Raw genomic sequence first — 26956 nt, forward strand, 5'->3', positions numbered from 1 at the left:
CTATTACTAGGATTCCACATTGCTTTCTGTTCCCATTTCCTTTCCTTGGACAAATGGCAGCTCCTTCCAGGGGTTTCCAGAACAGCAGCGTCAGGCAAGATACCCTCTTTATCTGCATCTCCCAGGACTCAGATTTAAGACAGTTTTTTGTTTAAAATCTAGTTTAACCTTCCACTCGAGGAACGTACTATTGTAAGTGTTCCTAGATGCTTTATCCTTCTACTGAAGATTTAATTTTAACACAGCACACCTCGGTAGTTTTTCTGCTTTCACTTGCCGCGAGATCTTATTTTAACCTGAGAATTGAATATGCACCGAAATGGCCATCCAGGAGATGACAAGATTCTGCTGTGGTTCTTTCTTTCATTTGATCTCAAGATTTAATGACCTTAGTTAGCCTTCTTGGAGCATCTTTCCACGGCGCCTGTTTCAGCAGTAGAAATAGTTTCCCATCTCTCACTATCCTGAACAGGGAAAAGCCTATGTAAATCCTTCTAACAGTTCTTAAAGCAGTTTACCTGTCTGGTTTGCACTGGTAGATGGCAGTGATCATGCCTCTTCCCTTTTCATAATTGCCCAGAGTCCTGTTAGCCCTTTCGGGATCAGTGGTGGATGGTCATCGGTGCAAAGCAGTGGCTGCCAGGATCCCTGATTCTGCTCCTGGGCTGCTTCTCAGGGCTCCCACACAGAAAGCAGAAGAGTCCAGCTGAGTCTCAGAGCTCAAGAAATTGGTGGGAATGGGGGATGTCAGCCGGGACTTGTGGAGAGCACGCCCACAGCTCAGTTGCCTTGTCTTTCACTTCCGTCTTCAGTTAGTCTTGTCGTTAGGACCTGCTAATTATAACTCCTTTGCTGAAAATGGTCTGTTCTAAACCAAAATACAGCCTGTAAACCTCCTCAGTGCAGTTTTCACTTTTACTGCTTCCAGGGTAAGATGAGCAGAGTGTTTGTTAGGGATTGTATGGGGAAGGCTATTAGTAGAAACGTTGCCCACTTTGAAATTTGAGGGTCCTGCTCCTTCCTTTCTCTGGGACCAATTGTGGTGATCTTTAAATGTTTTTCAGCTCCCTGGCTCTTCTCATTGTTTTCTTCACCCCCTTTACCCACCTTGAGTGTCCACATTCACTTTGTCCCTTACGCATCTTCACAAATGACCTTCACACTCCATTAGTGTGAGTTTCTTCTCCGTAAAGTTACTGAAGACTCTTCACTGCTAACCCTAATCATCAGCTTTTGGTCTTCAATCTGTTGGCTACTTTGCCAAGCAATTGATGTTAGTCACCTTACATTTCTTTAAATCCTGAGCTCTCATGATTTCTAGAAATTTAATGTTTCCTGGTTTTCCTTCTGCTGTGAGATGTTCCTTTTCTGTCACTTTTGATGGATTCTTTTCTTCTATCTTCAATATTCTTGTTCCCAGGCCACCTCCTCAAGAGACCCTGTCTCCGTGAGGGAGGTCACGGCCATCGCTGCCCCCCCCGCCACTCCCACACATACCACCGCTGCCTCCCCCGGTTAGGATCTCTTCATTCAGCTACTTTCAGAGCTCCAGGTCTTTCATTTCATACCAGAGGTAATTACAAATCAAAGGAAACAGAAATGATGCCGGTTGTTCCCTCTTTCGGCTTGTTTTTAATTGCAGAGATAAGCCAGAGAATTCAGACTGCTCACCCTGCCGGGAGGCAAGTCATGCTGCACTATCTCTTACCCTGGATGAACAACATTGAGTTGGTCGATCTGAAACCTCTGCCCACAGCAAGGCGACATGATGAAGATGAGGAAGACGACTCCTTAAAAGACCGAGAGCTCATGGTGACCAGCAGGCGCTGGTTGCGAGGAGAAGGCTGGGGCTCTCCACAAGCCACTGCGATGGTTTTGAACAATCTAATGTACATGACAGCGAAGGTAAAGTGGGGTTGGTGTTCACAGTTGCTGTGCAGAACTATTTTTTTTTGGTTTGTCCATTTTTTAAATATTTTTTTTGTATTAACATATAATGTGTTCTTTGCCCCAGGGGTACAGGTCTGTGAATCATCAAGCTTACACATTTCATAGCACTCACCATAGCACATACCTTCCCCAATGTCCATAACCCAGCTACCCTATTCCTCTCCCCGCCAGCCCCCAGCAACCCCCAGTTTGTTTCATGAGATTAAGAGTCTCTTATGGTTTGTCTCCCTCCCTCCTGATCCAATCTTATTTCATTATTTCCTCCCTGCCCCCACAACCCCACTCCCTGCCTTTGAAATTTCTCATATCAGAGGGATCCTATGATAATTGTCTTTCTCTGATTGACTTACTTCGCTTAGCATAATACACTCTAGTTCCATCCATGTCATTGCAAATGGCAAGATTTCAGGGGCGGGGGTTGATGGCTGCATAGTATTCCATTGTATATATATACTGCATCTTCTTTATCCATTCATCTGTTGATGGGCATCTAGGCTCTTCCCATAGTTTGGTTATTGTGGACACTGCTGCTATAAACATTGGGGTGCAGGTGCCCCTTCGGATCACTACATTTGTATCTTTAGGGTAAATACCCAGTATGCTGCACAGAACTATTAAGAGGAATCATAAAGGGTAGAAATAGATGAAGAGATCAGATCATCCTGTGATAACCAAACAGATAATGGTCTGAAAAGAACCAAATTCCTTCCCTTAAAACACTTCTCATTGGATACAGGATATGGTCTTGAAGGGAGGAGAGAGAATCATATATGATTAATGATGTTTATGTTTAGATTTAAAGAAATGTTTATTCCTCTAGAGGATGGAAAAGATTAAAGCTGTCTCTAAAAACACAATTTTCTAATATTTCACGGTGTGACAAAGTTGGGTACTGAATATGCACTCATCACTGAAATGTGTGGTGTGTGTTGTGTCCTACATCTAGTATGGGGACGAGCTGGCCTGGTCGGAGGTGGAGAATGTGTGGACCACGCTTGCAGACGGCTGGCCGAAAAACCTGAAAATCATTTTGCACTTTCTGATCAGTATTTGTGGAGTGAATAGTGAACCAAGCCTCTTGCCTTACGTATGTATTCAGGTTCATTTAATTATTATTATTATTATTATTATTATTATTATTATTATTATTATTATTTTGTGTGTGTGGCTTAGATTCTTTATTCTTTTTTCTTTTTTCTTTTTTTTTTTTTGTAACTTTGACAGAGATCACAAGTAGGCAGAGGGGCAGGCAGGCAGAGGTAGGGGGGAAGCAGGCTCCCACCAAGCAGAGAGTCTGATGTGGGCCTCGATCCCAGGATGCTGGGATCATGACCTGAGCCAAAGGCAGAAGCTTTAACCCATTGAGCCACCCAGGTACCCCTATTACCATTTTTTTAAAGTAATACATACCTGGTTTCCTGTAGTACCAGAATGTGGGCAGCAGGAGAGCAGCAGAAGCAAAGGCCCAGAGTAGGCCCCACCTGGGAATCAGCACATGCCTTTGTCTGTTGCTTCATTCAACCGCTGTCGTCTGGCCTTGACTACAGGCCAGCTGCTCTTCTAGATTCTGAGCATTTCAGTCCAATGGGTGATGGAGATTTTATTCTTTGAACCTCCGCCTAGTGTATTTAATGAGTAAACCCGTAAGTTAATACAGTGCAGTCTTGATCAGGGCTACAGAGGAGAACTGCAGGGTACTGAGCATGAATAACCGAGAAACCGTAGCTCTCTGGGATGAGTAGAGATGATCTCCGAGGGGAATTCATCTAGAAGTGAGACCAAAAAAATTGAGAATGTTCATGCTTTCTGCTAGGCAGGAGCTGGATAGGAGATCAGTATGGTGAGTGAGAGCTCAGTGCTCAGTGCTCTCAGTGCTTATAGGAGATCAGTATGGTGAGTGAGAGCTCAGTGCCTGTGGAATGGTGCCGACGGCTTCCAGAAGCCGGGGGGAGCATAGGAAGAGGTATGCCATGAACACTGTCACAGTCTTTACCCTCTAGAGGGGAAGCATTGCTTACCTCTGCTCAGGTGGAGAGGAACACGAGAATGTGAAACATGAAGGTTCGACTGGAGGCACACAGGCGGACCAGCGCACACGTGTGTGTGCACACACTGATGTCAGGCAGGACCCTAAAATCATGACCTGAGCCCAGATCAAGAGTTGGGTACTTAACTGACTGAGCCACCCAGGCGCCCCATCCCTGGGCAGATCTTAAAATATGCTTTATTATATCATACCAGAAATCTTACAATGATTACCCATTGATAACCGACCTCCACACAGCTCTGTCTCTACTGCTGTCTTCCCAGAGCCTGGACTAGTGCCTGGCATATAGAAGGGACCTGTAATTGGATGGAAAGATGTGTGAGTTGGGCTGGAAGAAGAAACAGGCTGAAGTAATAATGCCAAGAAGCCAAGATGAAATTCAGGGAATAACCATTTGCCAGGAACTTAAAAAAGGAGCTATTTTTAATGACCATCATAATTTCTCAATTTTCATTCTTATTCGCTTATTCTAGGCCAGGCATGGCATAAGCACCTCATCTACATTGTTCCATTGGATTCTTAGATCCGTGTGTGTGTGTGAAGATTACGGCAGTTCTATGGATGAATAAAACAGGGCAGAGAGAAGAGTAACTTCTTCAACGTTGGGCAGCTCTTAGCTCCGTCACTTAGTAGAGTGAATTCCCACTTTGTGGAGAAGACTGGCTGCTTTCTCACAGTCAGATGGATTAAAGGCACAGAGGCAGGAATGCATCTAGCAGGGTCAGGAGGTGACTGAGTCTGAGAACAGAGACTTAGCAAAGAGTTAAAGCGGTTTGGATAGAGACAGAGGTGTGTGTAGGTCGGTTATCAATGGGTAATCTTTATAAGATTGCTGGTATGGTATGATAAAGCATATTCTAAGGGTGGGGTGGGACACCTGGGTGGCTCAGTGGGCTAAGCCTCTGCCTTCAGCTCAGGTCGTGATCCCAGGGTCCTGGGATCGAGCCCAGCATCGGGCTCTCTGCTCAACAGGGAACCTGCTTCCCCCTCTCTCTGCCTGCCTTTTTGCCTACTTGTGATCTCTCTCTCTGTCAATTAATAAATAAAAATCCTAAAAAAAAAAAAAAAGATTTGCCCAGGGAGGGGCGCCTAGGTGGCTCATTTGGTTAAGCACCCGAGTCTTGATTTGGGCTCAGGTCATGATCTTGGGGTCCTGGGATGGGCCCCGAGTTGGGCTCCACATTCAGGGGGAGTCTCCTTGAGCTGCTTTTTCTCCTCTCCCTCTGTCCCTCCCCACTCTCTCTAAAAATCAATCAATCAGTCCTAAAAAAAATAAATAAGATTTAACCTGGGGTCACGTAAAGCAGAGTTGCCCAGTTGTCTGTGGGTTGGTGAATCACCAGGGTATCTGGTTCTGGCTGCGGGGGGTGAGGGTGGGGCTCAAGATCCTGTATTTCTAGCAGCTCCCTCTCCCCCCCAACCCCCATGATGATGCCTGTGCTGGCAAGACCACATTTTTTAAGCTGCAAGGATTGAAGTACAAAGAAAAAAAGAGGCTGATTAATTAGTATTGTAACATATTCATTAGTACTTATTACTAAGACAGAATGCATACTGCTGAAATTTTTTTTCCCACTTATTTAACTCATACTATGTACTAGGCATGTTTAAAGTGCATTCTTAAATTTACTTAATCCTAACAACTCTACGAAGTAGGTGTCGTTGTCCCCATTCTGCAGAAGAGAAAACCGAGAGTAACTGTGCAGTCGCATAGCTACCAAGTGTCTACACCCCAGTCCGCACTGTGTGGTCTGGGTTCTAGTTCAGCTCCAGTTCTGTTTGTAATCACTGCTCTGCACCTGCTGGGTTAAATACAGAGTCTTAGTAGGGGAAGCAGAATAAAAAATCCTGTGTTTGAAGTCTAAGGGGAACGTTGGGATGCTATTATTAATTGAAATCTCTCCATTAAAAAGACACTGATTTATAGGAAAGCAGTTATCTTTTGCTTTTCTTAAAAAAAAAGAAAAAGCAGAATAGTAAGGAAGTAGATAATGTGGAGACCGTTAAACAGTCAAGTCATCCCGATTAAATCTAACACTGAGGGCCAGGGAACACCGTCTTTATAAAGCCAACTAACGTCTTACTGCCAATCGATGTTCAGATTTAAGTTGGGCTTATTTAAATACCATTTCGAATGGATCTTACCTGATAAAATCTGCTTCGAGACCCAATTTATGAAAGAAAAATTGTCCTTTTTCTCTTCTGAACCGTTTTCTCTTGTGACAGGTGAAGAAAGTTATTGTCTATTTAGGTAGAGACAAAACCATGCAGTTGCTGGAAGAGCTGGTGAGTGAGCTCCAGCTGACCGACCCCGTCAGCTCGGGCGTCACTCACATGGATAACCCCCCCTACTACCGCATCACTTCCAGCTGCAAAATCCCTTCCGTCACCTCAGGTAAGAAGTCCCTTAAAACCGACCCCTTGGTCTCCGAAGGGAAGCTTTATTTAACTGTTCAGCTCAGCGGGCCTTTGCTTTCAACAGCGTCAGGAAACAAAAGCCATCGTGAGTCCCGTGTGGGGACCAACTTGACAGGACTTCGTAAACCTCACATAAGTGAAGTTGGACCGCGAAAGGGTTCTTAGTATTATAGAGGGAAACAGACTTACACATACGTGTGTGGAACTGGAATATAGATTTATATACCCTCATACTGCAAGCATTTTTAAAATAAGTATAATTAGTATCTTAAATATAGAAAAGGCTTACTTATTGACCTACTCTGTAATTTCGTATTATAATTATTTGGGCATATATGATACCTAATGTCCAGTCATGTGAGTGTTATATGTATATACAGATATAATCACAGTAATATTTTCAGTTGCAGAAACTACATCCCTGAGGGAAGAACTACCTCTGAAAATCAGTGTAATATCAGGACTATTTTAGATTATGTTTCCGTGAAGTTCTTTGTCACTCAGTTTCTATGAAATGTTTCTGGCATGTTAATAACATCTGTGTAATTAGAAATATTTCATAATTTATTTCTTGTCATCTATTTTCATCTCTTAGCTCCTTTTGTTCTGCTTTCTAAGGGATTTCTGATAACACTTCCTTGAGTTTTTCATATCTGTCAGAATGTTAATTCCATAGAGTTTATTTTTTAATGAATTTTTTTTTAGGAGCACCTTATTCATGTTTCATGGTTGGACTGTCATCTATAATTAATTTTCTTCTCCCTGCAGAAGAGCCTGTTTTCTCTATATTGCTCTGTTTTGATTTGTCTTGGTAAAAGCTTTCTTCAAAAGCCTACCGATTCGAGATCTGTACTTTTTGATAAAGAGTAGAATATTAAAAAGTTGATTGGATATTTTGTAGGTATATATGGAGCGTGTTGACTCTGTCATTTGTTGTGTGATGATTTCACTGATGAAAGTGTCTATAGGTCTCTTCTCTTGGACTAATCCAGTTACCCAGACAAAACTCTACTAGTCATCTACCCAAAGTAGAGTGTGGAGGGCTGTGTGTATGTACATATACTTAGAATCCATAGATAGACATGCATGTACACACAACGTTGTCTTCATGCCTTCTGGTAGCCCAGGGAGGTGAGAAGCTTTCAAGGGGATACCATCTCAAGTTTTCGTGTGTGTATTTTCCCTCAATCCCCCTATTCCCAATGAAGTTCTTCCTCTTTCCGCTGTAAATAATGTGCTTTAGTCCAGAAATCTTTGATTTACTGTTATCAGAAAAGAATCCTGGGGGCATCTGGCTGGCTCAGTTGGAAGAACATGCAACTCTTGATCTCAGGGTCTTAAATTCGAGGCCCATGTTGGGTATAGAAATTACTTAAATAAGTAAAGTTGAAAAAAAAAAAAAAGACTTCTGGAGGTGGAGGGGCATAGATCTTGGGGACCAACTACTTCTGAAATAGATTTTCAACCAAGCCCGCTATTTTAGTAACATTTCTAACCTCTACACCCAGAGATACTCAGTGCTGCTAATGCCTGAGTCTTTGGGAGGTTCAGCAATAAAGATATGGATGCTTCTTGGTTTCCCCCACTACCAGCCTAGGATTCAGCCTTCTCAAAGCTCACTTGCTTCTTGTCCCTTTGTTTTCAAGCTTCTAAACTTTGGTTGCTGTTGTCTCCTTTCCCTCTTGGTCATTATGAGTACATTTCTTTTGAAAAATCACCTTGCTCTCATTTTAGTGGAGTTTTAACATCTGTAATTTTGAAATCTTTTGTTCTTATTAAGTTATCCCAGGCTTTAAGCTCCCAGATAATGTTTCATTTCTGATTGCAGGAACTACTTCCAGTAGCAATACAATGGTAGCTCCCATAGATGGCAATCCTGATAATAAGCCCATAAAAGAGAGTATTGAAGAGAGGTAAGTACCTTTCTGTTCTTCATTAGCCTTTCAGGTTGACAGATACTGTGAGCACCAGAATAAATGATCATTTCTGCATTGCAATGTATGTTTCATTGAATGTATATTTCAAAATTCTAGTGAAGAAATATATTTCCGTTGTGGAAATTTTCCACCATGACTGTTTCATCATCAGAATGCTGATGTGCTAGATTCTTTTATGTGCTCTAATGGATGAGTAGATCATGTCCAGTCTTTTTGTGTTGTCTGCATTTTTAGAGCTTTCTAAATGGCTGTATACTCTGTCTGTTTTTGATAAACTGGGTTTCACCAGAGCATTATTACCACGACAGTTTAAGAAAAGTCTTCAGGTAGAAATAATTGAGTTAAAAGCTTAAGCTTGGGGCACCTGGATGGCTCAGTCGGTTAAGCGTCTGCCTTCCGCTTAGGTCTTGATCCTGGAGTCCTGGGATCAACAGGGAGCCTGCTTCTCCCTCTCCTTCTGCCTGCAGCTCTGCTACTTGTGTTCTCTCTCTCTCTCTTTTGCTGGCAAATAAACAAAATATTAAAAAAAAAAAGTTAAGCTTTTGAACTATATGGTGGAAATTAGGATATATCCTAGGAAGCTTTTGTCAGTATTTTATGTACTGTGTTCTATTTTAAACATAGAAAGTGAAAGTACAAATACCATTTTACCATGAACTGTGACTAACTGCGACCATCATTCCCATAGCTATGTGCACCTTGACATCTACAGTGGACTAAGCAGTCACTTAAATCGTCAGCATCACAGACTAGAATCTCGATACAGTAGCAGCTCGGGAGGATCTTATGAAGAAGAAAAAAGTAATAAATTCCACATGTTTTTTTAATGACTATAATGGCGAGGTGTATTATTATGTTGATGCCAGTGAATATATTTTTCTGATAAATTGTTTTTAAGAGGAGTATTTAAGTGCCACTGATGGTGTTCCAACATAATCTGAAATGTCCTGATTTTAAGCAGCAGCACGAATGGGGGAGATTTGTTTTCAAAGCACAGGTTCCCTTATAGATAAATCAAAAGGAACATAAGAATTGGTTCTCGAGAAGCACCGTAGACACTGGCTACAGCCTGCTTTTTCTACCAGGTTTGCTCTTTCTCTGTGGATTCACATTTTACTGGAAAATTCGCCCTTGCAGTCACAAAGTGCATGTCCACCCAAGTCTCCCTCTTAACCCTGGGGGAGAGTGGAATAGAGGCACCAGCCTTCAGACCGGGAAGGGATCCTGAAGATGATCTGGTCCAATCTCCTCACTTTGCACATGATGGAACTGAGGTCCAGAGAGGTTAAGTGACTTACCCATGTCACACAGAATTCACATTTCCTGATGTCATTTTTTCACTGCACCCTACAGCCCCGTTGCGGTAAAGCAGATTTCCTTTTACATCGGTTTGTGTTGGCCCTATCTCAGGAAATTTAGAACGGAGTAACTTACCAGAAGGCCCTTGCTATAAGGCAGCTTCACCTCTGATGGGGTTCATGGCTTGGACATCGCTTATGGAGTCTAACGGAGTGCGAATGTAGTTTTGCTTTGCTGTAAACGATGGAACCTAAACTGATAGTTCTTTCTGTCCCTGATTTGCTTAACTTGACAATAGCTGTGCTCAGGTCTTCCTAGCAAACCTATGTCAAAAAAGAGTGGGAAGTTATTTTCTTATCACTTTCCAATGCTATAAATAGATGGTGTCTTACTAGAGTTTGCTTATGTTGGCAGAAAATAGATGGTGTAGAAAATGAGATCATTTTATTTTGATAGGTGATTCAATGCCACTTTATTCTAATTGGCGACTGAAAGTGATGGAGCATAATCAAGGAGAGCCACTACCCTTCCCACCAGCTGGAGGCTGCTGGTCACCACTGGTGGATTACTTGCCTGAAACGTCATCACCTGGATTACCTCTTCACAGGTGGACCACAGCGTCATTCCTATTTCATATGAGCCAAATCGCTGCTTAACACTTTCAGCTTTCTTTTTGCTATCTGACAACACGGCATAAGAGCCGTTTCTTTCTTTTGATACTGCAACAGATGAGATCCATGTGTTTAGAGTTCAAGAAATCTACAGACTCAGAATTCTGTTTACAATTAATACTATTAAATCTACTTCTGCCGCTGCTTTTCTGGGTGTCTGGCATAGTTACTTGACCTTTCTGGGACCCAGTTACTACATCTGAAAAATATTCTATGGCACTAGGCACTATTATTTTGAATTGTGTTAAAACTGAATTCTACTTAGCGAAATCACAATAGAACAGTTACCGCATTCTCTCAAAATTTATTAATGTATCAGACACGTACTGAACACCTACTATGTGGCAAGCAGTGTGCTAGGTGTCAGGGTTGAAGATGAAGAAATTATGGCCCTTGACTTTGGGGAGCCCTTAGCAGGTAATGTTTTATTCTAAAACTATCACTTAATGGTTTCTTCAGCTATATTTCCTTTCATCTTTTTTTCTTGAGAAGTTGTATTTTTCCATAAAATACATTATTAAAAAAGTCTTCAAGTAACTGGCGTAAGATTTTCTCCAAGTTGACTCGGATAGAACATTAATAGCACTCTCATTTGTCACAGGTGTAACATAGCCGTGATCCTTTTGACTGATCTGATCATTGATCACAGTGTGAAGGTGGAATGGGGAAGCTACCTCCATCTTCTTCTTCATGCAATTTTTATAGGTAATAAATACTGCTTCTAACTCAATGTCACATTATATTTCTACAATAATTTAAAGACAGTCTGGTCTTTTGGTGTTTGTGCTGTCGTTCTGTTGTATATCATTTCCATGATGCCTTTTATAGTGATTCTCATGGCCCAGTAGGGACTGAGTCCTCACCTCTCTCTTAACCACAAATAGGTCTTCTGTCCTCATTCCCACTCCTGTCCTGCAGCCCCTCTCTTGCTCACAAACAATCCCTCTAGCAGGAAAAATACGGGAGCTATAGGAAGAGTAAAGTTAATTTACCTCTGGAACCGGAAACTTCCAGTGTAAATGGAAAATTAAAATGGGTTCTAAGTGTTTCCCAAAAGAATGGGATTTTGGGCAGCCTGATTATTGAAACTCCACTGGGCCCTCAGTCACAGACACATGGGGGCCATCCCGTCTGCGGTCCTTCTCATGCTCCTAGAATTGACTTCCGGAAGCAGGTCAAGGTAGCCATCTTCTCCACAGTTTTCCTGATATGCACACTTATATATGTATTCATTTCTTGGATAATCAAACATGTACTGATTTTCCGTTATACTAGACACAAAAATCTTTGCCTTTATGAAATTCATTTACATACAGTGTTATGTAACAGTAATTTTTTCTTTTTAAGAGAAGAACAGAAGGGGGGTTGGAGAAGGGCAAAGGGAGAGGGAGGAAGAGAGAATCCCAGTCAGGCTCCATGCCCAGCGTAGAGCCTCATGTGGGACTCGATCTCACAACCCTAAGACCATGACCTGAGCCAAAATTAAAAGTTGGATATTCAGCCAAATGAGCTACCCAGGCACCCTCAGAGTAATAATAATCCCTAATAGATTGCTAAATTTTAGTCAGAAATGCATTGAAAACTTGTCTTGATTCTCTCTGCTGCTCTAAGACAATAATAAAAATTCCAGACCAATAACTATTTTTGTGTCTTCTACATCGTCTTCTGCAAAACATGTTCTGTAATGTCCGCTTTTCTTTAAAATATGTGTTTGGAAGCAAGAGTAGTCATTATTTCTCTTTATTGATGATTATTTTCTCCTGTCCTTTCTAGGGTTTGACCACTGCCACCCTGAGGTGTATGAGCATTGTAAACGCCTGCTTCTGCACTTACTAATAGTAATGGGATCCAACAGTAACATCCGCACTGTTGCTTCTGTCCTTCTCAGGAACAAGGAATTTAATGAGCCCAGGGTGCTTACAGTCAAACAGATCGCACACTCCGATTACACTTTCACAGGTATTTGCTCCGAATGCCCAGTTTGACTGACAGTGGAAGTGTGCTTCATTAATTTGAAGTCTGCGGTGGAGAAAGTCAACGAAATCAAAGTTGAAGTACATTTTTTTAAGTGTAGTTTTATTAGTTTAATGACCTTTTACATTATTTATTCACTCGTAAAAGAAATAAGCATGGAGTGTTTGAATGTTTTGCCTTTTAAAGGTCTTTGTCGTACAAATTTTAAGTTCTCAGCATACAAGTTGAAGATCAGTGAAAGAGCTTAGCTGATTGAGCACAGTTATGGAGAAGACATTGAACCTGTATTAGATTCCTCGTACTCTCAAGATCTGAAAAATGGACAGAGGAAGGCATATAATGTTTTTTATTAACTTGATTATATTTACTGTATGTATGTATGTATTTTTTAAAACATTTATTTATTTGAGAGTGAGAGAGCACATGTGAGTGGGGGCAGAGGGAAGGGGAAAGAGAATCTCAAGCAGACTCCCTGGTGAGCACGGAGTCCAGTGCGGGGCTCGATCTCATGACCCTGAGATCATGAGTTGAGCTGAAGCCAAGAGTCAAGGACACTTAACTGACTGAGCCACCCAGGTGCCCCTATATTTACTGTATTTAAAATGTTATGCATTTTTAAGTCAAGTAAATTCCAAGTTATACATTTTGAATAATGAGGTCCAAATTATTGACTTTCATATAAAAGTTATTTCATTGCTGGTGTGAATTTCTTTACTTTGCAATTTATATTTTCTTCTCTCCTGATAGCCCTAACTTACTACATTTGTCTGTATCATCAAGTTAATAATAGATGATCTAGAAAGTGTTTTTAAAAAGTGAAATAAAACTACCTTTTTTCACTAGTCCTATAATGTCAGATACAGGGTTAAAGTACTTTGTTAAAACCCTATTATTTACTTAAAACTGTGTAGTTAGTAAGGAAACAATTAGGAAGTATTTCACCTTTTAAAATGTGATTAGAAGATCAGTAGAATAAAGCTTACACGTAACTCTTTTATGTTGAATCATCTTTATTGAAAATTCCATAGTTCATTTTTGGTTTTTGTTTTTAAGACTCCTTTTGCCATCTTGTGAAAATCGGCATTAGTAATGGCCTCTAAAAGAATTTAATAATTGACATAATATAAATATTACAAAGTTTTGAAAATTATATTTCTTCAAGTTAAATGAAGCGGGAAGTGTCAAGTCCTTTCCCTAAGAAAAATCAGTTCACGTAGAAACGCTGCGCTCAACGCATGTTGAGATGTGCCAGAACATTAGGAAAGTGCCACTTTCAGCTTCCCCCAGCAGATGGCAGTAGAGGACTTCACAGTAAATTCAGATAGTTAAGTTTTGGTTTTGTTTTTTAAGATTTTATTTATTTATTTGACAGAGAGAGAGAGAGATCGCAAGTATGCAGAGAGGCAGGCAGAGAGAGAGGAAGAAGCAAGCTCCCGCCAAGCAGACAGTCCGATGAGGGGCTCCATCCCAGGACCCCGGGATCATGATCTGATTCAAAGGCAGAGGCTTTAACCCACAGAGCCACCCAGGCACCCCAGTCCAGATAGTTAAGTTTTAATAGGAGGCTGTGGAAAACAATGTTGGCTCCCAGACTCATGCGCTAGAATTTGGTGCTGATGAGGTTCGCCCGGGAGGAGTGTTGATTTGCACCAACAGGTGCCAGGATTCCCACGTGGGTCCCGTATAACCTGTGAGGAAGGAGGATTTAACTGTAGATAGTGTGTGAGATCCTTTCCTGTCTGGTATTCACGCCATCTTTTCTCTTGCAGCGGGCGTTAGTGACTTTATACCTGATTACCAGCCCTCCCCCATGACTGACTCAGGGCTTAGCTCAAGTTCTACCTCTTCCAGTATCAGCCTAGGAAATAACAGCGCTGCCATTTCCCATCTGCACACCACTATCCTCAATGAGGTTGACATCTCAGTAGAGCAGGATGGAAAAGTCAAAACCCTCATGGAATTCATTACCTCAAGGTAACGTCACAGATCTCGCCATTCCGGCAACTGGGCTGCGTTAAGTCGTTCTTGAAATTTGTCAGCTATGGGGAGCCCTGTTTTTCACTGCTGGCGGGCCACTGATTTGGAATACACAGGTCTATACTGTGTGACACTTGGAAAAGTTGATGCCTCCAAAGACGTCTTTTGTGTTCACATAGTTCCCCCTGAGGAGGGCCTTAATCGAGTCTGGGTACCAAGTGGCCAAAGAGGAGGCCGTATTATCAGAATACATATTCCACTTCCATTAGCTACATTGGCAGTCATCAGATTTTTACTTACGGCCTACTCTTTACAAGACACCATAAGTAGGGAAGACACCGAGATGGGGACAAGGGGGTTGGTGTTCCACAGCAAGAGAAAAATCACCAGGAGCATGAGAAATAAAATGTGTTTGGAAATGGTGAGTAAGCCAGTCTGACTGTAATGCTGAGGGAGATGTTTCTAGACGAGAAAACTCTGTAGGCACTGGAGAATTCAGACTGGAGCGTCATGAGGCCTAGGCCACAGGCTACAGATCTCTCATCTTTCCAGAAAACAGAAATTATTGAAAATCCTTGAGCTGATGGGAAGGGGGTGGGAAGCACAATTAAATATGTTGAGAACAATCCGTCTCAAGGCAATGAACAGGATAAATTAAAGGTTTTGGAAACTAGTGGCTAGTGACCTCCTAAGGTTTTCAGGGCCTTCTGGGCCTGAGGTAATGAGGAGTTTAACCCTTACTAATCAAGGCGTAGCCTTGAGAATGCAGATATTTTAAAGAATCAACAGGAAATCGTTCCATCGTAAACATTCCCTATATTTTTAGCTAGTAAATTATTTTCTTTGCATTACAATCTAAATACACTGTAGCCTCTCCAAATAATGTTGTGACCTGTAACACAGAAACAGTAACCAGTACCCTTCTCCCTGGGCAGAATTCGTCATCTTTTCCTACCCTCTCCGGGAGAATTTAACTATAATGACAGAGACTGAAATTTCTTGTAACCCGGATCTTCCTCTACTTGAGAGAGCCATTACACATTCAAGTACATAAATAATAGTGGACTGTGTGCATGCTATTTGATTTATTCCACTGGTGTCCTTTTTCGTGGCAAAGGCACACTTTAGGTGACTAGGAGGGACACTGTTAATGCCAGTTTAAAACCAAGGGAATTATGTCTGTTTTCTGTTTTCAGAAAAAGAGGGCCCCTTTGGAACCATGAGGATGTTTCTGCCAAGAATCCTAGCATAAAGAGTGCTGAGCAGTTAACTACATTTTTGAAACATGTGGTTTCTGTTTTTAAGCAGTCAAGTTCAGGTATCTTCTATTAAATATTTCAGATGATGCTGACTTTCAATGAGATATTTTAATGTGATATGAAACTTTCTGATACTGCTTAGCAAAGAGTTGACAGTGGACATGTCTGCATTAAAAAGTTTTAGATGGGTTTTTCTTTCTTCTTCTTCCTCTTTTTTTTTTCTTAAGATTTCATTTATTTGAGAGAGAGAGAGAGAGAGAGAGAGAGAGAGAGCATGGGCAGAGGGAAGGCAGAGGCAGGGGTGGGGCTGGTGCCTGAGACTAGATCCCAGGACCCTGGGATCATGACCGGAGCAGAAGGCAGATGCTTAACCGACTGAGCCACCCAGGCACCCCTAGACATCTTTTTGAACTCATTTTTTTTTTTTTTTTAACTCATTTGTGATAACAGATTTGTTTTGGTTTGAGAAAAACTTAATCACTCCTTAAAAAATAAGAAAGTCACTTGTGACATTCTGGGGTGGTTCTTTTCATATGTAATGACAAAGTTACAGTGCGGTGACATATTAGGAAACAGTTACGTGACGGGAGCATAGGCGGAGGTGACAAACTCAAATTCTGTTTTAATCTGTAACAGTCTTCTATGATCTGAACTTGACATTTGAAAATCAGAGTAAAAATGTATCTGTTTAAAGCACTGGTTCTCAACTAGGAGTGATTGTTGACCCTCAGACATCTGGCAATGTCCGGAGCCATTTTTGTCACAATGCGGGGGGGGCGAGGGACCACCGGTCACTCTTGATGTCCAGCTGTGCAGAAGCTAAACCACTGCCACACAAGTATGCCGCACAGGTCCACCTTCACAACCAAGGCTTGTGTGGTCAAAACGGCAGCAGCGCTGAGGTTGAGAAACCCTGTTCTCCAAGAACACTGCCCTGGAGATGGGAGCGGAGAGTCCTCTAAAATGCACATGAGTGTAGTACAAAGACAAGGCACTGACTTCTAAAGTCTGAGTGCCTGCCCAGTTTGCCAGGCGGTGTGCTGGGCGCTGGGTTTAGAATGGTCCACGTCTGGTGATAACCCTGCCTTCCAAGCAGCGGGAAGCACTCACTGGTACCCTTTGTCTCCGCAGAAGGAATGCACTTGGAACATCACCTTAGTGAAGTTGCTCTGCAAACAGCACTTTCTTGTTCTTCTCGACACTATGCCGGGAGATCCTTCCAGATTTTCAGGGCCCTAAAGCAGCCTCTTTCTGCAACTACACTTTCTGATGTTCTCTCCAGACTCGTAGAAACTGTAGGGGACCCAGGAGAAGATGCACAGGTATTGCTTTAAATTCTTTCCACGCCATTGAGCTACTCACTGTCAAGGTCTCAGTTGCCGAGTACAGAGCATAGCAGGTCTGACGGTTATGGAGAATTTGTGTCAGATGCTCACAAGCAGGCAAAGAATTATGAAACAGAGTTTTGTAAATGATATTTAGTAACATACTAACTGAATCAAATATCTAGTGCCTGTTAGAGAAAGCTTTACATTTACACACGCACACACGCACATTTGGATATTGTTTTGGGATGACCACAAGGTAAAAGAGATGGGAAATGAAATTTAAATGGAGCGTGCTGAGTTTTTAAGATAAATTAAGTGAAATAATGCAATTGAGAACTTACGCCTACATAGAGTAGAGATTTTATTTACACTGTTCTAGATACTGGGGATACAGTAGTGAACAAGGGAAAGTTCCTGGCATTCTAGAGCTCACATTCTACTGGGAAAATAAGCCTCTAATCCACCAAAAATATGTAACACGATTTCATTTAGTAATTAATGCTTTGAAAACAATAAGGTAGAGTAACAGGTTAAAGAGTGGCAGGGAAGAGGGAGTTGTTTGTATATATGATCATCTGAGAAGGTGAGTTTTAAACACATATGTAAAAAGTGAAGCCTGAGAAATAGGACTAACAAGTGCAAAGGCCCTGAGGCAGAAGCAGTAGGCCTTTCTTTGAAGAACATGAAGCAAACCAGTATGGCTAGCATATTGGATGGGGTAGTCTAGCGTCAGGAGTTGACATGGGCAGGTCCAGACTGTGTGAGGTCTAGTAGACTCTGGTGTGAGGTGGGCTTTTAGTTTGAGTTGATGACAAACAATGCTTCTAGGCTTTGAGAGGAAAGTCATGGATATAATTTGCTATTTAGAAAACTTCAGAGACCAGGTAGAGAGTTCTTAGGAGGGCAGTAGGACTCAGCTAAGGTGCTTACTGTAAAAGTCCACACTGAAGGGGGGGGGCAGTTTAGATTAAGGGAAGCTGTGGAGGTGTAGAGAGGGGTTCGGATTTCGGATATATTTTATAAGTAATATTTTCATGACTTGCTGATAGGTTCAATTTAGATGTGAGACAAAGAAACAAAAGTGACTCCGATTTTTGGCCTGAGCAATTTTGGGTGAATTGTGCCATTATAACCATTAGTTTGATGAGTTTTCATCAGTTAGCAAGATCATGTTGCTCAAGAGTTTAATCTTTTTGTAATATTAGTGTTGAGTTCGTTCTAATTTTAAATCTCATCGGGAAGTCCGTTAGGATATTTTTTTCTTCCAGAGCATAATTAATGAAAATCTGCCCTTTTTTTTTTGCCCCCTAGGGATTTGTGATTGAGCTGCTTCTTACATTGGAATCTGCAATTGATACTTTGGCTGAAACCATGAAGCATTATGATCTTCTTTCTGCCCTTTCTCAGTAAGAATTTAAGCCAGACAAACTGTAGATTTGTAGTTAGAACTCCAATAGCTAAATAAGTGCATAACTATGACATTATATTATTATTATATTGGTGGTGAGAATAATACCAAACAACTCAGATATATTACCAGTGGGAATGAGAGCCTCCGACAGGGAGGCCGTGTGCAAAGTCTTACAGAGCTGTAAGTGGCAGGGTGTTCTTCTGAGGCCCTGGTCAGAGATCTTTCTGCTGCACGACGGGACATCAGCATCACCGCCCAGCTCTGTTCCTGCCACACCCAGCGTCCCACTGCCCACTGCATCCCACTGCGTCGCACACAGCGGGCCAGCCCCCTCCCGGCTCACAGCAGCCGCAGAATGTTCCTCTCCCACTTTCTCTTCCTCGCAAATCCAAATTGGCTTATCATTCAAGACCCATCTCACCACCTAGCCAAGCATTTCGAACTCCCTGAGGGTGGTGTGAATTATTCCATTTTGGGGGTTCCCGTGGGGTTTTCTTCAGAGTTTGATAACAGTAATTAACAAGCTATAAATGTTTACATCTCCCCGTCTCCCAACAGACTTCAGTATTCCTAGCGCTTTGCATGCTGCTGGCACCTATAAGCAGCATTCTCTCATTATTTTTATGAAATCAATGATAATTGGACGTGAGGGAAAAGGAAAGATCAAAAATAAATTTTTGAGCTTGATTTTTGGGGGGAAAGAGTGCGCATAGACAGAAATGAGGACATGGGAACCATCAGGTCTGGGGATAAGACAAAGGAGGTCTGCTTTGGACTAAATCCTAGAGCGGAAAGTTGCCAGTGATTATTGTGGCAGAATTTTTACTTCAAATCAAATGTCATCCAGCTCACGGGACACAGTTAGCCACAGCAGGAAAGATACTGTCGTACATTTCGCTTTCATATGGAGGAAAGAACCGAAATTTGAATAAGCCAAGTCAAATACACTCTAACATAATTTTTCCTGATTAACAGTCCTTTTTCAGTGTTTTCAAGAGTAAAATTGAGCTAGCACAACAAGTGATGGTACATGGCATTTATCTTTTCTTTCTTTTTATTTTTTGGTCCAGAACCTCATACCATGACCCTATACTGGGAAATAAGTATGCAGCTAACAGGAAAAGCACTGGACAGCTCAATCTAAGCACAAGCCCCATTAATAGTAGCAGTTACTTGGGATACAACAGCAATGCAAGAAGTAACTCTCTGAGACTAAGTTTCATCGGTGACCGAAGAGGTGACCGGCGGCGGAGTAACACACTGGATATAATGGATGGACGGATAAACCATAGCAATAGTTTAGCAAGGACTAGAAGCCTCTCCTCTCTGAGAGAGAAGGGAATGTATGACGTGCAGTCCACTACTGAGCCTACCAACTTGATGGCCACCATATTTTGGATAGCAGCATCATTACTAGAATCTGATTATGAGTACGAGTACCTCCTAGCACTCAGGCTTCTGAACAAACTGCTTATCCACTTGCCTTTGGATAAATCGGAGAGTCGAGAGAAGATCGAAAATGTACAAAGCAAATTGAAATGGAATAACTTTCCAGGCCTTCAGCAGCTCTTCCTTAAGGGTTTTACCTCAGTCTCCACACAAGAGATGACCGTGAACCTCCTCAGTAAACTCATCGCTGTCTCCAAACTCACGCTGGTGGATCCTTCCCAGCTGTCAGGTGATGTTAATAGAATTGCACCAGCTCTCTGCTTTTGAATGGAGTAAAGTGTAGACTAATGTGTTTTGAAGTCTACTAATTTCCGCTTTTCCACACAGAGTCACGGGTTGATTTGTTTGCTTGTTTGTTTGAGTACATGAGATAGCTTCAGTTCCTTGGTAAAAGCAAAACAAAACAAAACAAAAAAAACAAAAAAGATTGTAGAAGGTCAGGTGTTTCAAGAAATAAAAAGAAAATGGTTTCCGTGAACCATGAAGAAAATACCTTTGGTTTTTAAAGTCATGTGCAATAAAATTGGTTATTGTTTGCTTTTTTTTTTTTTTTTGATAGGCTTTCCTCTTAACATCCTTTGCTTATTGCCTCACTTAATCCAGCATTTTGACAGCCCAACTCAGTTTTGCAAAGAAACAGCTAGTCGAATAGCAAAGGTAAGCAAATGTTATGCTGACAGATAACGCTAAAGGGAAATTTTTCTGGAGTTTATCTTAAAGGGGGGAATCTCTTAAGTCTTTCTACTGTCACTTCCTCTGTGAATTTCACGTCTAAATTTTTATTCTTTTCATGCATCTCAAGGCTTTTACAGTACTGATGTAAGCTACCACTTTTCAAATCACAGTGAATAAAATTATTTGTTTAGCGTATTGCTCCTCTGAGTCGAGTCTTTATCCGCTCCATTTCCCTACTTTATCTTCTACCTCTCTGTCAGTCTCCAGTTCATTCATTTGTTTTACCAGATACTTGCTGAGCACTGGGTTGGGTGCCAGAAATGCAGTGATAATCAAAGGAGACAGAATACTTGCCCCTGTGGGTCTTAGAGTAGGGGTGCAAGCAAGTAAGTAGACAGTCCCCTAGAGTCTGATAAGTGTGCAATGAAAGGACAGGTCTCCAGGGGCACAGAGAGCAAAAGTCTGCCTAGACAATGAAGGCTGAATAGGATAAATCAAAATAAGATCCCTGGATGAGAAACAAGGAGCAGGGTGAGGTTAGGTTTCCAGGCAGGAGAAATTGCATGTGCAAAGGCCCTGAGAAGAAGAGGGAATAATACACTCTGTGACTCCAAAAGTTCTCTCTCCCCTTACTTTTGCCCTTTTCCTTTTAACATTCTCTTCACCTCTCTTTGTTGGCTTCATTCTGTTCCTTATTTTCTTTCCTTCGAAGGTTTCTGAAACAGGAACGTACCGATTTTTAAATCATCCGTTACCATTTGTTTGAAAGTGTTAGAGCTCTTAATCATAATTTTAAAAAAGAGTAAGACTTTTATAAACTTTTTAATAATTTCAAGAACAATAAAGAACCTTGCCGTCTGCTTAAACTTAATTCTTAATTTTCTTTCTTCTTCCTTTTTTTTTTTCTGTCAATTATTGAGACTTGGAAGAAGGGCTTTACAGACTGAAAATATAAACAGTCATGAGAAGGCATTCTCTAAATTTACAAGCTTGTATGTACAATAGGAAATCAGCTGAGGTGGGGGAGATAAGTGAATAAAAGCAGAAAGAAGATAACCTAGCTGAAGCGGGGGGAGAAAAATCAGAGAAATTTGCAACAAAAGGGAATAAGCAAGTGAAATTCTCTGAACGAGCTTTTTTATATAAGCAAATCTTTAAATAGCTACAGATCATTTAACAAGTAGCACAACAGTAGATGGAAAAGGCAAGCATGCAGAAAGCCAAAGAGAGCACCTGGCCTCTCCAGGGCCCAGATCCTAGCACGGGCAAGTGCAAAGTCATTTCTGAGCTGCCCTGGCCCCATGAATCCCGTTAACAGCCACACACACAGAATCCTTTTTGTTAATTTGAGAGATACTCGTTAATAAATGACAAGGTAATATTTAATAAAGTATGCTGTTGAATCCCTCTCTGATTAAATTGCTAAATTAATAAATTAGATATGGAGAGATCTTTAACATAACTGTTTGAAAAGCACGCATTTAAAAAGAAGAGCCATTGGGGTGCCTGGGTGGCTCAGTGGGTTCAAGCCTCTGTCTTTGGCTCAGGTCATGATCCCAGGCCCACACCTGGCTATCTGCTCAGCAGGGAGCCTGCTTCCCCCGCCCCCCTCTCTCTGCCTGCCTCTCTGCCTATTTGTGATCTCTGTTAAATAAATAAATAAATAAAGATCCTTTTGATAAATAAATAAATAAATAGAAGAGCCGTTACTGTAGTTAGTGGAAACGTATCATAATTTTGAAAATGATTGCCTAATAAAGCCCAACAACATGTATTTGCATTAATGAGGTCTGAAAGTGATACAAAATAATTAAAATATTGTTCACTTTAATATTCTAATGACCTGTCATTAAAAGAATGTCATAAACAAGTTCTTTTTTTTTTTTTTTTTTTTTTTTTTTTGGTGAGAGGTAAGAAAGATTTGGGATTTCAAAACATAAAAAGCACCAGTCCTTTAATGAGGGAAGTAGGAGCATTTAGAATGGCAGGGGATGCTGTTGGAGATCCTCCTTTCGAATGCTGGCCCAAGCCAGCAGCCCAGTCTGGGCTGACCCAAAGGCTGTGGAAGCACGGGAAACTCCCAGATACCTTTCTGTTTTTAAGAAACCAAACACAGCTTTCTATGAGTCATAAATTGTTTTTAAGTCTGTTTTCTTCCTGTTGAGTGGGACACAAAGAGTCCCTCTGTCTGCTTTCAGCAACCTGCAGGATATGAATTAAATTGATTCCTTAATTATCCTCTCACTTAAAACTGTTGAAAATCATTTTCTGCCATTATGTGCTTCCTCATTATGCAAATATCCCTGGTTCTGTTTGTGCCCATGGAGAGCACAGAACTTCAAAGTGAGGCAACACTTAGGACAAATATTGTCCTTTTAAGCTATTCATTATAGTAAAAATAGTATGCTAAAAATGTTTGCTTATAAGACATACTCTTTTGGGGTCATACTTTAACCCAGTCATTCAAAAATTCCAAAATTAAATCTAAGCCGTTGTCTTTACAATTACACAGCATCTATTCCTAACAATTTCTTCCTCTTCAACAACAGGTTTTTTAAAAAACCATGCTTTGAAAAAAATATTTTTTAAGGACAGAAGAGTTCTTTAAGAATGACTTATTTTTCAGGAAAGAATGCTTTAATATTTTAAAGAACTTACTTTAAAATAGTAAGATGATTCTTAAAAAGATAATAAGTTGTAAAATTTTAAAATTATGTGATTTTTAAAAATAGTATGATTATTGGATTTTGAATAAACATCAAGGAAATTTTTTTTTTCTGCCTACCCCATCTGTCTTATGGGTAAAAGGGTAATGCATGAAACTTGCTTCTTTTAACAATCTTATAAAATAACTTCTAAGATACTGCTAGGAGTCCACAGTCTCTCATGCCTTCCTGTTTCAGACCTATCCAGTGATAACATCCACAAGATGAGTCTGAGTAATAGTTACGTTCATCTGAAAGTTGAAAAGTATATATATTTTAAAAGGTAATATTCTGCAGTTGACCTTGAACAACACAGTGGTTGGGGCACCAACCCCCTGCACTGCTGAAAATTGCAAAAGACTTTTTACTCTCCCCAAAAGTAATTGCTAATGTCCTGTTGGCTGTAAACCCTACTGATAACGTAAACAGGTCATTTAACACATATTTTGTATATTACCTGTATCGTATACTATATTCTTACAATAAAGTAAACTAGAGCACGGCAAATGTTACTACAAAATTCATAAGAGAAAATACCTGTACAGTCCTATCCTGTATTTATCAAAAAGAATCGGCGTATAAGTGGACCCGCACCCCCTCTGCCCCGCCGTTGTTCAGGGGTCAAGGGTACTTGATTGAGGTTCTGTAATACTGGATCAGACAAACTCTAGGAAGTCCACACATTTTGAAATGGCCTTAACTTACTGGCCAAGGACCTTAAGAGTTTGTGGAGGTTTCCAGAAGAGCAAATCTGGGGTCCGTCCTGCTGGTTCTCATGCACGGGGTCCTGCAGGATGGCCTAGAGAGGCAAAACTCAGGGTTTTATCAGAGCCCCAAGGAAGTCCTTTGAATAGGTCATGCATATAAGCGCCTCTGCAGTTGACTGTCCTACTCAGAGAAGCAGGGGAGCTTGAGACAAAAGCGTTTCTGCTCTGGCTCAGCGTCTCTGAACCCCTGAACCCCGTGGAGCCTGCCTGTTGCGTTAATGTGCGCTGAACCAACCACGTAGGGATTTTACAAAACAAAACTCTTTACAAGACAGCTGCTAATGATATGTACCATTTCCAAAACCATGTATGGGTTTTGCCAGAGGCAGCTTTACAAAGCATCAGGCTGACAAAAACAAAAGTCCTACTATTTAACCCCCATGGGAGTTCTCGACATCATAATCATCTTTCCATGTTACCCATTAAGTTACTCTCTCAAGAATGCCTCTTGCTATTTTTCTCTCTTTTCTACTGTATTAAAATAAAATGTACTAAAGCTTCAACATCTACCTCTAAATTACTGAATAAACACGTTTAGTATAAAATAAAGTTTGAACTTTGAATTGGCTTTCTTTTAAGTGAGTGAAATTTTTTCCTTTGTTTTTTTAGGTGTGTGCAGAAGAAAAATGCCCAGCGCTTGTCAACCTCGCTCACATGATGAGCTTGTACAGTGCGCACACCTATTCTAGGGACTGTTCCAACTGGATCAATGTCGTATGTAGATATCTGCATGACTCCTTCTCAGATACTACGTTCAATCTTGTGACTTACCTTGCAGAGGTAAATTTACCAAAAGGAAAAAAAAAAGTCCTTTTTAAACCCTTCTGTGGGAAAATTTTCAAGTAGACTTAGTTCTAGAAGCAGTACTGATACTAACGAATCTTGAAATTGTCTTTGAAAGTGAATATAGATAACAACCTTTTTAAAAGGAAAATACTGGTAGTTCCTTTTCAAGTAGAAAGAAAGTATAAAGTATAAGTGTACTGTATAAGGGTTTTGTGGTTTTTTTTTTTTCATTTTCAGTGTGTATTTTCTCACTCACGGTCCTTAGGTGACATAAACTCAAAAAAATGTACATTTGACCTTTATTTCAAATTAAAAATGGGTTTTCAGTGGTCTTGATCCTAGAGAATGGTTATAATTTTTGCTTCTAAAAAAATTAGTTCTTGACTTTGAAATCCCATTCTAGAATAATACAGCATGCAAAGGCTTTTTCTCCTGGCTAAGTTCTTATTTTAATGATACTTTTGCTTCCTGTTCTAAAATATGATTTGGGTGGCTAAAGATGGAATTATAAAAACACTAGCCCTACAACAACATAGAAAGTAAATATTTATTTGTTGAGGAACTAACTTCATACCTAAAAAAGTAAATTATTGTTAGATATCCACAAAGAATCTCAAAGAGTCCTAGTTACTAAAAATGCTTGCCCGCTTATAATAAAGTGATACCTTCTTTTTAAAACTTGATCTCTAGGGTGCCTGGGTGGCTCAGTGGGTTAAGCCTCTGCCTTCAGCTCAGGTCATGATCTCAGGGTCCTGGGATCGAGCCCCACATCCGGCTCTCTGCTCAGCAGGGACCCTGCTCCCCCCACCCCCCACCTGCCTCTCTGCCTACTTGTGATCTCTGTCAAATAAACAAATAAAATCTTTAAAAAAACAAAACAAAAAAAAACTTGACCTCTAAAAATTTAAATGTAAAACACTGTATCAGCTTAAAAGAAATTATTCCTAACTCAGTAAACATTTTAAATATTTGCTCATAACACTGTTAAGCCTAGCTGTGTCACGGATGTTGACTTTAATAGCATGCCTTAGGACTGGTGTGCATTTTAAAGGTGTTGCTTTTGATAGGTTTGCTACCATCAACCTTAGATTTAGGAGAGATTACGATGGGGCAGGGGCACCGGGCTGGCTCAGTCAAGGGAGCATGCAACTCCTGATCTCGGGGTTGTGAGTTCAAGCCCCGCATTGGGGGGTGTAGAGAGTACTTTTTAAAAAGAAAAATTCTTAAACAACAAAACAGAGAGCTGACAATGGGAACTATCTGTGTAGCAGCTTCTTAACCTCAATAAATGCAAGTCTCTAGCTAGGTTTATCTTATACCTACGCCTTTAGGACAAGAGCCAACATAAAACCAAGGCTAACTTCTACAGTCTGTTCCTTCATTGGCTTTGAAGTCAAGCTCCTTAGATCAGCTTCACATTGGTATTGCCATCAAGCTCACCACTAAGGTAGCCCTAGTTCTCCCATCCTGGGGTCATGGAGTCTGGAACTGGGACAGGACAGCCTGTGTGTACCACCTTTGTAACTGGTTTTCACTCTATAGAGAGAATGCTTTGCCCCAGATGGTACCCTCAGTAATGTAAGTTATCCTTGTTTTATTATCATTATTAATTTGGAAATTATTACTGACAACAGTACTGAAACCAGTTACGTAAACAATATGAAGTTTAGATAGTATGACTGCTTTTTCTTCTTTTTTAAGATTTTATTTATTTGAGAGAGAGCATGAGCGGGGGTGAGTGGTGAAGGGCAGAGGTAGAGGGAGAAGCTGACCCCCCAGCAGAGCAGGGAGCCCAACATGGGGCTCGATCCCAGGACCCTGAATTCATGACCTGAGCCGAAGGCAGACACTTAACCAACTGAGCCACCCAGGAATCACATGATTATTATTGTTTTAAAAGTCTTATGGACATTGAGGAAGGTATGTGCTATGGTGAGTGCTGTGAAGTGTGTAAACCTGGTGATTCACATACCTGTACCCCTGGGGCTAATAATATATTATATGTTAACTTAAAAATTAATAATTTTAAAAAAATCATGGTTAATCAGAGGTTAAGAAACTTGTCCAAGATCACATAGCTGATAGGTGCCTGGTATGAGTGGTTTGGGGGTAGGTATTCTTTGGTGATGGTGGTATAATGATTTTTTTCTTAACCTAGAATAAATGGTGCTCAACTTAAATTAGTTAAGGAAATGAAAAAAAAACTAAGGTTAAAATGAAAAGGAATTATTGATCCTTTCTCAACCAAGGACAAGTATTTCTCATCTAACCATAAAATCATGGATTAAATCTATTATGTTTTC

At 40.8% G+C, this 26956-nt stretch overlaps 1 protein-coding gene across 15 annotated transcripts in view; it reads left to right on the forward strand.

Moving 5' to 3' along the window:
• FRYL (FRY like transcription coactivator) overlaps positions 1–26956 on the forward strand; it is a 255767-nt gene that overhangs the window by 190082 nt on the left and 38729 nt on the right. For all 15 annotated transcript variants that reach the window (XR_014311074.1, XM_082728344.1, XM_082728341.1 and 12 more), the window contains 15 exons: positions 1643–1905; positions 2897–3037; positions 6224–6392; positions 8244–8328; positions 9041–9153; positions 10108–10258; positions 10924–11027; positions 12096–12281; positions 14066–14270; positions 15470–15591; positions 16664–16854; positions 18172–18266; positions 19342–19949; positions 20280–20377; positions 24477–24647. Coding sequence is in view for 14 of the 15 variants with exons in the window: in XM_082728344.1 (XP_082584470.1) it covers positions 1643–1905; positions 2897–3037; positions 6224–6392; positions 8244–8328; positions 9041–9153; positions 10108–10258; positions 10924–11027; positions 12096–12281; positions 14066–14270; positions 15470–15591; positions 16664–16854; positions 18172–18266; positions 19342–19949; positions 20280–20377; positions 24477–24647 (2702 nt within the window). In the remaining variant the exon portion in view is untranslated. The remainder of the gene's footprint in view (positions 1–1642; positions 1906–2896; positions 3038–6223; positions 6393–8243; positions 8329–9040; positions 9154–10107; positions 10259–10923; positions 11028–12095; positions 12282–14065; positions 14271–15469; positions 15592–16663; positions 16855–18171; positions 18267–19341; positions 19950–20279; positions 20378–24476; positions 24648–26956) is intronic.

Source organism: Mustela nivalis (genome assembly GCF_964662115.1).
Source record: "Mustela nivalis genome assembly, chromosome: 4".
NCBI lineage: Eukaryota > Metazoa > Chordata > Mammalia > Carnivora > Mustelidae > Mustela > Mustela nivalis.